The sequence below is a fragment of the Stenella coeruleoalba genome (genome assembly GCF_951394435.1).
Source record: "Stenella coeruleoalba genome assembly, chromosome: 6".
Lineage (NCBI taxonomy): Eukaryota > Metazoa > Chordata > Mammalia > Artiodactyla > Delphinidae > Stenella > Stenella coeruleoalba.
Window position 1 is genome coordinate 93,836,327 of NC_137151.1, and position 11,395 is coordinate 93,847,721.

General features: G+C 35.4%; 1 protein-coding gene across 2 annotated transcripts; it reads left to right on the forward strand.

The window, feature by feature from the left end:
* The first annotated feature begins 51 nt into the window (after positions 1-51).
* Positions 52-10,135, forward strand: NDUFB3 (NADH:ubiquinone oxidoreductase subunit B3). Of its 2 annotated transcripts, none has more exons than XM_079925338.1 (3): positions 52-338; positions 6,093-6,234; positions 9,874-10,134. In XM_079925338.1, exons 2-3 carry the CDS (start codon positions 6,095-6,097, stop codon positions 10,028-10,030), a joined length of 297 nt encoding a protein of 98 aa, XP_079781464.1. In that variant the 5' UTR covers positions 52-338; positions 6,093-6,094; the 3' UTR covers positions 10,031-10,134. The 2 variants fall into 2 exon arrangements, with proteins under 2 accessions (XP_079781464.1, XP_079781465.1); XM_079925339.1 differs by lacking the exon at positions 52-338 and adding an exon at positions 1,328-1,669 and having other exon boundaries at positions 9,874-10,135.
* The last annotated feature ends 1,260 nt before the right edge of the window (positions 10,136-11,395 follow it).

Genomic DNA, 11,395 nt, shown 5'->3' on the forward strand with positions numbered 1-11,395 from the left:
TGATTGGCAGCAGTATGCCCGCGGCCCTCCCCCTGTGCAGAGTCTAAAGATTCCGGTCTCGAGGAAGGACCACGTTGCTTCTTCCCCGCCTTCTGTCCTTCACAGTTTCTCTTACTTCGGTCAGACTCCGGATGCACAGATGTGCGGGGGAAAAGCCCACTTTCAGCCTCCTTCATGTCACCTCCACCTGGTCCAGGAATCTGTGACCCAGGACAAGAATGTTAAATTTCTCCTCTGCTTTCCTGCCGTAAGATACTCGAGGTGACAACTTCCGTTTCCGGTTGCCTCCGGCTGGTGGGTTGAATCTTGAGTGTCCTGAGAGGTCAGATTGCTGTCAGGTAAATAGGGGAGCTGGTGGTAGATCTCTTGATGGGAATGAGAATGAGACTCTACTCCGGGGATTGTCGGAAAGGAGAGACTAAATAGAGAAGGGTGATGAGAATGAGTAGCTCAAGAGGGAAGGAGATCGAAGAACTAGCAGGAGAGAACTATGAAGTCCTGGGGTAGTGAGGGGAGGTTGTAGAAGGATGCTGTGAGGATCACTGTGGTTGTTAAGTCCAGATGCTTTTTTTCCTCCTGTGTCACCCGCAACACCCCCCGCCCCCTGTTTTTTGGTTTATCTTTAGTCGAATGAAGGCACAACCGCACTCAAATCGAAAATTTGTAAAATAGGAATACTTGTAATGCCTGTGTCACGAGCATTTATAGTACAGTTTTAAATAAGATTTTTCTGGTATGAAAGTTTATGACACAATGTTAAAAGGGTACAAAATCACATCAATTTTTAGTATGATTACTATTAAATTGAATATACACGGATACAGGGACTGGAAGGGACACTAAAGGGGAAAACAGTTAATTTGTCTTTTATTTTCTAATGTTCTTATGGTACAGTTTTTTAAATGAGGAGAAATTGGAATATATACTTCAAAGTCTTCGGTAAACTGTGAAATTACATATAGTGTAAGCGGCATTACCCTTTTATTTCCTTCTTAGGGAAAGTATGCCAACACTGTTCCTGTACTAGAGCCAGCTCCCGTTAGTGGAGGTTGATAGCCAACAAACTTGTAGGTTCACTCCAAACATAGGTAGATAGAAGGAGCTGAAAAAAAATTCATGATTACATGCTTTTTCCTTGTTGAACTTATTTCCTTGCTGTTCTTGTTTGAAAAGCTCTGAAAGGGAAATAATCACCTCTTGTTGAGTCCTTGGCACGATTTAAGTCACTTTATCTAATTTTAGTTTTTATTGTGATGTATACATAACAGAAGGCTGTATAAAACATAAGTACATTTTTAAGAATTATAATTAAGCAAACACTTGATCACCACCCCTCAGGTTAGGAAATAAAGCATTGCCAAAAACTTAAATATGCATTCTCAGCAGAGGTGATTGCCTTTTAAGGAGGTAAAAAATCGTTCTTGTTGGGTGGGGGTGAGAGGGCAAAAAAACCCTTAGATAATACAATAGTTTGTGGCCCTCCAAAGAGCCATAGTACATAAACTGTGGTATTAAATTTTCATGTGGAGGGGTAGGGTGAGAACATGATTAGGGGAAAAAAAAGTCTTAAGAAAGCACCTTTGGGGTACAGTAATTACAATACGTTGAAAAACACTGCCTTAGAAGCTCCCTGAATGAGTTTCTGTGATTCCATCTCCTCCAGCAAGAGGTAACCAGCATCCTAACTTGTAATAATCATTTACTTGTTTCACTTAAATTTTTTTTCCTAGAAAATGAATTGTTAGGTTTTTCCATTTATATCAATGGGATTCAAAGTGTGTATTTTTTTCTGACTCACCCCTTGCTCAATCTTATATTTGTGAAATTCATTCATACTTTTGCATGTTGTTTTTCGTTGTGTAATATTCCATAATTAATCCATTCCATAGTTGGACATTTGAGTTGTTTACAGTTTGGGGCTAGCATAAATAATATGGCTAGAAAGATTTTTTTTTTCATCGTGTGTTTGGCAGTTTTGTGGAATTTTTATTTTAACAGTTTTTCCACCTGATTCTCTTGCATTCTTTTTTTTTTATTTATTTTTTATTTTTTTTGGCTGCGTTGTGTCCTCATTGCTGCACGCGAGCTTTCTCCAGTTGTGGCGAGCCGGGGCCACCGTTTGTTGCGGTGTGTGGGCTTCTCATCGTGGTGGCTTCTCTTATTGTGGAGCGCGGGCTGTAGGTGCGTAGTTGCAGCACACAGGCTTCAGTAATTGTGGCTTGCAGACTCTAAAGCACAGGCTCATTAGTTGTGGTGCACGGGCTTAGTTGCTCCGCGGCATGTGGGATCTTCCCGGACCAGGGCTCAAACCCATGTCCCCTGCACTGGCAGGCAGATTCTTAACCACTGTGCCACCAGGGAAGTCCCTATATATTTGCCTGTTGATTATAAAATATATCTGTTATACAGATGCAAGAGTTTCTCTAGAGCAGCACTGTCTAGTGCAAATATAATACAAACCGCATGTTATTTAAAAATGTCTAGTAGCCATATTAAAAAGGTAAAAAGAAACATAAAATTAATTTTAATAATGTATTTTATCTAACCGAGTGTATATATTCAAAATATTATAATTTTAAGGTGTAATCAGTATTAAAAGTTATTAACGAAATATTTTACATTTTCTTCACGCTGTCTTCAAAAGTGATGTGTTTTACAGAATATGCTGTTTCCATAAATGCAAACACTTGATCTGCATTTATATTTCATAAAATTTACAGTTGATAAAGCAGCTTTGCATGCCCAGTTTGTACCAAACACACTTTAAAATTTTCCAATAACTGGTTTGAAAATCCGTTTTGAAATTTAAATTAATTAAAATTAAATAAAAATTTTTAGTTCCCCAGTTGCATAGGCCACATTTAGGGAGCTAGTGGCTACCATATTGGACAGTGCAGATCTAGAGTATATATGCAGTACCTATGACTGGAATTGCTAGGCCGTAAGATATTCAAATGTTTAACTTTTCTAGGTCATACCAAACAGTTTTTTATAGTGGTTTTGTTAAATCACATTCTCACCACCTGGGTGTGAAAGTGGAAGGCACATCATCACAATGTGTTTTCCCCAATTTTCACAATCTTGCAAGGTAGGTTTTAACCTCATGTTAGATGAAGAAACTGAAGTTGAGCAAGATTTAAATGATTTGCACAGGATTTTACAGCTATTAATGGTGCATTCAGGGTTTGATGCCGGATCTGTACAGCACCAAAGTCTGCACTTCAGTAGGATTCCAAACTCTTCCTTCAAGTGATCAGGATATCATTGTTTGATTTATGGCTATTCTGAAGTAGAAATAATTTTTAGGAGAAAATGAAGCTTCCCTAAAAATAGTGTTGTTCAACTTTTTGTTCTTCTTGAAAAGTCATTAAAATATTTAGTAAATGCCTATGAAGAGACTCTTACTGAAATATTTTAATTAGATAGAAGAGAAAATACATTGAATTTATTAAAGGAAATTTGTTTAGGAGAAATGAGTATAGGTATACTTTCATGTTTTTTTTTTTTTCAAAGCTATATCTTCCAAATTACTTAATATTTTGAGCATAGTAGTATTGTAACTTTGAGATAGCCTTCATACCATGGTAATATTTCAATTTTCATTTTCAAAATCAAGCTATTTAATCAAAAACGTTTGACCTTTGTTTTGTATTCTCTTCCAAGTACATTGATACTCAAGTACGTTTAATGTTCTAGAATTGACATTTGCCAAAAAAAGGGTTTTCTTGTAATCTAAAGATTTTTGGAATGAAACATTATTTTAAAAATATTTTTTGGAAAACATAGAAGAAGCCAACACTTTATCATTATAATTAAATGCTTCTAGAAGTCTTTCTTTTGTGATAATGTATTGAATCTCAAAAGTCAGACTGAAATCTGAAACCACAATTTGTTTCCTTTATATTAGTGAATCCACCAAATAATAATGAAATAATGGATTAAATGTTTCATTCAAAGTTGTGAATGTTGTAGTTTTAACTTGTGTTTGGTAGGTGTTCATTTTTATTCTCTTTTAAATGTGAAAATCATCAACATAATGTTTTTTGATATCTTAACATGTCTATAAATAAAAATATTAAATGTTGGCTAATTTGTCGGAATTACTATGTACAGTTTTGTCCCCCATATTCTGGGAACTATTGTTTAATGAAATGAGCACTTCACATAATGTGTCTTTAGTATACACTATCTAATAATTACCTCTGTCTTCTAAAATTCAGTGTAAGAATCCTGCCTTATTATTGGACTTGTTTATAGTTATAAATGCAGACAAAGTGGTAATAATTATTTGGTTTGGTTTTATTTCTGGAAAGCGGTGATTATAGAATTGCTACTGCTAACCTTATACAAATTACAGTATAGCATTATTAATTCATACCCTGTTAATTTGAAATTTGTAACAATATAACGGGACTGAGCTCAAGTTTACTTTTGTATTATCTATAAAAATAACACTAGAATACTGAAATCTTTATATACCCATTGGGGGCATATTTTATTAAAGCAAATTTATCGATTAAAAAGGGGTCCTAAGGACTCTGTTAATGGAAGAGTATGTTAAAAAAAAGAGAATACTTACACTTAATATATGTATATCTGTATCAGTTTGCTGTACACATGAAACTAACACAACATTGTAGATCAACTACATTTCAATAAAAATTAAAAAAAAAAGTGTGTTGATCTACATCAAGAGTTAGCAAACTAGGGACTTCCCTGGTGGCACAGTGGTTAAGAATCCACCTGCTAATGCAGGGAACATGGGTTTGAGCCCTGGTCTAGGAAGATCGCACATGCCACGGAGCAGTTAAGCCTGTGAGCCACAACTACTGAGCCTGCGCTCTGGAGCCCGCGAGCCACAGCTACTGAAGCCCATGCACCTGGAGCCTGTGCTCTGCAAAAAGAGAAGCCACTGCAATGAAAAGCCCACACACTGCAAGAAAGAGTAGCCCTCGCTCGCCGCAACTAGAGAAAGCCCGTGCACAACAATGAAGACCCAATGCAGCCAAAAATAAATAAATAAATTTATTTATTAAAAAAAAAAAAAGAGTTAGCAAACTACAGCCTGCTGGCCAAATTCAGCCCGTTGCCTGTTTTTATGTAGCCAGTGAGTTAAGAAGGGTTTTTACAGATGAACATTTGCAATCAATTTGATACTAAGGAACACTAAACTTTGAGCTCCAGTTAAGCAAAATGTTATCCCCCCAAAAAGGAATTGCATTTTTTCATCAGAAGACTTGTATTATAAAAAATTATACTTAGTTGTTATATTTTGAATTTTATCAATAAATATTTATGGAAATTTGTTTTTTCTCCTGTTATATAAAGTACCTACATAATAACCTTGATTTCACCTCTTGGCCAACAAAGCCTAAAATATTTTACTATGTGACTCTTTACAGAAAAAGTTCATGTGATCCATATGTATTAACCACAGTAATACCGCATTTTAAAGAATCATCTGAAGAAAGCACGTAACAAAACTATGTACAACATTTTTGTTATAGATATTCATGCATTACGAAAGACTGAAAAGAAGGAAACAGTTATTGCTTAAAAGTTAGGAGCAAGGGCTCTGAAATGAAACTGCAGTGTTCAAAACCCAATTGTACCATTAACTATTTTTGTTGCCTTCAGAAAGTTACTTATTTTCTTGGAGCCTCATTGTCTTCATCTATAAAATGGGGATAATAATAGTAATTTAAGTTCAAAGAGTTGTTTTAGGAATAATGTGGAGTCAAGACAGTTAAAGCACTTTATCATAGTGCACCTGGCACATAGGGCATGGTAAATATTTGCTCTTATTATAATGAAGAAAGAAACCAAATAGTAAATGGTTATCTCTTAGTGATGGGATTACCGATTATTTTTCTTTTTTATATTTTGCATATGTATATTTCCAAACTGTGAACATATACTAGTTATGTAAAGAGACACTGTTTTATAAAATTTCTTAGCTTCAAATTTTCAAGTATTTATATTGCTTTTCTTTTTAAAACATTAAAATTTTACCTTAAAACATAAATAGTAAACTTGGGTATTTGATATCTACAATATATATATTTCTCCCTTAAATTAATCTTTTCCTGTAGACATGGCCCATGGACATGGACATGAACATGGTCATAGTAAAATGGAACTTCCAGATTATAAACAATGGAATATAGAAGGGACACCGTTAGAAACTGTCCAGGAGAAGCTGGCTGCACGAGGGCTAAGGGATCCATGGGCCCGGTAAGAATAATTAAATAATTTAAATAGGACTTATCCTAGAGAAGCAGTATCTATGTTCCTTTTCAATGTATTCTCTTTTTAAAAAAATCATTAAAAATGGCCTTTTACATTTAAGTTTTAAAATCAGCTTTATTAAAATACCACTTATATACAGTAAAATTCACCCCACTTTAAGTGTATCAGTCCATGAGTTTTGACAGATGTGTGCAGTTACCTGTGCAGTTATGTGACTACCACCACAATCATGGTGCAGAATATTTCTAGAATACCAAAAAGTTCCCTGATGATCCTTTGCACTCAGTGCTATCCTACCCCTGGTTCCTGGCAACCCTTGATCTGCTTTTTCAATTGCAATCATACAGTCTGTAGTTTTTGTTCTGGCCACTTTCACTTATCATAGTGCTTTTGAGACTTATGTGCATTGTTAACTTATATCCATAGTCCCATCCTTTTTTATTGCTGAGTACTACTCCATTGTATGCATATACCTCATTTTGTTTACTGTTCACCAGTTGATGACCATCTGGCTTGTTTCCAGTTTTTGGCTATTATGAGTAAAGTTGCTTTAAACATTCAAGTACAAGTCTGTGTGAACATATGCTTTCATTTCTCTTGGGTAAATACCTAACAGTGGGATTTCTGAATCTTTTGAAAAGTGTATTTTTTTAAATAAAAAACTGCCAAACTGTTTTACAAAGTGGTTGTACCATTTTGCATTCCCACCAACAATACATGAGAATTTCAGTTGCTCAATGTCCTCATCAATACTTAGTATTATCAGCCTTTTAATTTTAGCCATTCTAGTGAATGTGATAGAAATATTTCTTTGGGTTTTAATTTGCATTTCCATGAAGAATGAAGATGACAAGAATCTTTTCATATGCTTATTTGTCATTTGTATATTTTCTTTGGTTTAATGTTTATTCAGATCTTTTGCCCATTCTATTTATCAGAGTGTTTGTCTTTTATTGAATTATAAGAGTTGTCTATATATTTTAAATATAAGTCCTTTATCAGATAAAAGTTTTGCAGATGTTTTTCCCAGAGTGTGGCTTATCTTTTCATTTTCTTTTTTTAAAATAAATTTATTTATTTGTTTGTTTGTTTATTTATTTTTGGCTGCGTTGGGTCTTCGTTGATGCACGCAGGCTTTCTCTAATTGCAGTGAGCGGGGGCCACTCTTCATTGTGGTGCGCAGGCTTCTCATTTCGGTGGCTTCTCTTGTTGCACAGCACAGACTCTAGGCGCGCAGGCTTCAGTAGTTGTGGCATGCAGCCTCAATAGTTGTGGCTTGCAGGCTCTAGAGCACAGGCTCAGTAGTTGTGGCACACAGGCTTAGTTGCTCTGCAGCATGTGGGATCTTCCTGGACCAGGGATCGAACCCGTGTCCCCTGCATTGGCAGGCAGATTCTCAACCACTGTTCCACCAGGGAAGTCCCTCTTTTCATTTTCTTAATGATGTCTTTAAAAGAGTTTTAAATTGTGCTGAAGTCCCAATTTAGCATTTTTTTCTTTTATGGTTTGTGCTTTTTGCATTCTAAGATTTTCTCCTAATCTTCTGGAAGCTTTTATAGTGTTCTTTCTTACATTGAGGCATATGATCTATTTGAGTTAATTTTTATGTCATATGAGGTAAGGATGAAGGTTAATGTTTTTGCATATGGACCTCCAGTTGATCTAGCACCATATATTAAAAGACTGTCTTTCCCCATTAATTGACCTTGACACCATTGTCAAAAGTCAGTTGACAATATCTGTACAGTCTACTTCTGGATTCTTTTCTGTTACCCTGATCTATATATCTATTTTATGTCAATACCACACTGTCTTCAAATCAGGTAGTATAAAATAAGATGTCCAACTTTAAAAAAAAATTGTTTTAGCTATTCCAAGTTCTTGTATTTATATATAAATTTTAGAATGAGCTTTTCAGTTTCTATAAAAAGCCTGCTTGGAATTTAATTGGGATCACCTTGAATCTATAGCTCAATTGAGAATAACTGCTGTCTTATCAATATTGTCTTCCAGTCCATGAACAGTTTAGATCCTCTTTAATTTTCTCAGCAGTGTTCTTACAGTCTTGTACATATTTTGTTCAATTTATCCTGACTTATTCCGTATTTTTTATGCTATTGTAAACAGTATTTTTAAACTTCAGTTTCCAGTTGTTCATTGCTAATATATAAAAATATAATTGCTTTTTATATATTGAATTTGTATCTTGTTACCTTGTTAAATTCACTTTTTAGTTCTAGCAGACGTTTCTTACAGATTCCTTAGAATTTACTTCATAGAAGATCATTTCGTCTACGAAGACGTTACTTTTTTTTGATCTATAACCTTTTAATTTCTTTTTCTTGCATTATTGCATGGGCTAACATTACTAGTATAATGTTGAATAAAAGTGGTGTATTTGAACATCCTAGCTTTATTCCTAATTGGGGAAAGCATTCAACCTTTCATCATTAAGTGTAATGTTAGTTGTAGGATGTTCAGAGATGCCTTTCATCAAGTTGAGGAATTTCTCTTCTATTCCTGGGTTACTATGAGTTACTATTATTATTGTTACTAATAGGTGTTGAATTTTGTTAAATGCTTTTTCTACATCTATTAAGGCGCTCACCTCTGTTTTTATTCTGTTAATATGGTGAGTTAATTTTATTCATTTTCAGGTGTTATACCAATCTTGCATTCTTTTGAGGTAAACCCTACTTCATCGTGATATATTATCCTTTTAAATATTGCTGCATTCAATTTTCTAAAATTTTGTTACGAATATTTGCATCTATGTTGATGAGGAATATTAATCTGTAGTTTTCTTCTAATGTCTTTGTCTGGTTTTGGTGTCTTAAATTAGATTTGATTAGCTTTTGTAAGTCAGATTTTTAGAGTTAAGTGGGTTTTGTTCTTTAAAACATGATTTTTTTCCACTCATTTATCCTTACCTGCGAGAGAAGACTTTTTTTCACTAGAGCGCTCTGATTTGTTTCCTTCTCTGTTCAGGATACTCAAAAGAATGATTGCCAGAGCATGAAATTAGTCTACTAAAGTTCTGGCTTCTATGACAGGGAAAATCAATGATCCTCTTGAATAGTAATAGTATTATCGAGTGTTATGTACTCTTTGTGCCAAAATACATCATACATTACTCTGTTTAATCTTTATAATAACGCTATAAGGTAAATAGTAATCGTTATTGAGTAGAAGAAACAGGCCTCAACAGGTTAAGTAACTTGCCGAGCCTAAGTTGTGTATCTAGTATGGCAGAGCAAAGATTAATACCCAGATCTCTTAACTTCCTCTTTCCATGAAGCTGTAATGACTAGTATGAGCAAAGCTACACAACTGACCTGTGATGGATAGGCCAAGGTGAGCCTTGCATTTGAGAATTCTGTAAAATCCTGAGTATTATGACTGTGAAATATGAAATCATCAAGTGTTTTTTCTTGTATTTCATGTACGAAATGTGGGCATATAGATCTAATTATCTTATGCCAAAGAAAGATTCCTATTGTGATCCACTTAGATTATCTTATATAAGGTTGCATTTAAGTCTGTTAGAAAGATGAAATCAAATATATTTTACTCAATGAATGTGTGTCATATGTGAATATAATTTTCCCCTTTTTTTTCCTCTAGCAATGAAGCTTGGAGATACACGGGTGGCTTTGCAAATAATGTTTCCTTTGTTGGTGCATTATTAAAAGGATTCAAATGGGGATTTGCTGCATTTGTGGTAGCTGTAGGGGCTGAATATTACCTGGAGTCCCAGAAAAAAGATAAGAAGCATCACTGAAGATAATACCTGGAATTATCTTTTAATGTCTTCTTAACTCTCTTATAAAAAGAAGATTTCTTCACTGTAGCCTACTCATCTGTGTGTTTGTTCCTTACTTGGTTCTAGTAAGATTTAATAAAGTAAGAGAACATGTTCCAGTCTGCTTTGTCATTCTTTAAAAAAAAAAATGTGTCTCCAGCCATATCAGATTTGGTTTGGAATACTTGGGGGGTTGAGCACTGGCAGCAGTCCATTCTGCAAATAGCAGACAGCCAGCGTGTATTTGAACAAATGGGTATGTTCTAATAGTTTTTTTTTTCTTTAAGTTTTAAAATTGTGATAAAATTTGCCATCTTGTTTTTAAGTGAACAGTCAGTGACATTAAATATATTAATAATGTTATGCTACCATCACCACCATCCGTCTCCATAACTCTTCTCATCTTTTAAAACTGAAAGTCTATGCCCATTAATTAATAAACCCTCATTCTGCCTTCCCCTCAGCCTCTGGCAACCATCATTCTACTTTCTGTCTCTGTGATTTTTGACTACTCTAAGTACCTCATAAGTAGAATCATTCAGAATCTGTCTTTTTGTGACTGGCTTATTTCATTTCACATAATGTCCTCAAGGTTCGTCTGTGTTGCGTGGGTCAGAATTTCCTTTCTTTTTAAGGCTGAATAATATTCCATTTTATGTACATACCACACTTTGCTTATCCATTCATTCATTGATGGACACTTGGGTTGCTTCCACATTTTAGCTGTTGTGAATAATACTGCTATGAACATAGGTGTACTCTAACAGATTGTTTTTTTTTTTTGACTGCACCTTGCGGCATGTGGGATCTTAGTTTCCCGATCAGGGATTGAACCCGTGCCCCCTGCCATGGAAGCACGGAGTCTTAACAACTGGACCACCAAAGAAGTCCCCAGTTTTTTATTTTTAATTTATAAAATATTTTTAACAATATTTATTTATTTGGCTGCGTCAGGTCTTAGTTGCAGCACGTGAGATCTTCATTGCAGCATGCGGAATCTTTCCTTGCGGTGTGTGGGCTTCTCTCTAGTGTGGCGTTCAGACTCCAGAGCGTGTGGGCTCAGTATTTGTGGCACACGGGCTCTCTAGTTGTGGTGCATGGGCTCTAGAGCGCACAGGCTCAGTAGTTGCAGTGCACGGACTTAGTTGCCCCGTGGCACGTGGGATCTTTAGTTCCCTGACCAGGGATCGAAACTGCATCCCCTGCATTGGAAGGCTGGACCACCAAGGAAGTCCCCAGATTTTTTTAAATAAATTTATTTATTTTTGGCTGCATTGGGTCTTCATTGCTGTGCGTGGGCTTTCTCTAGTTGCAGAGAGCCGGGGCTACTCTTCGTTGCAGTAC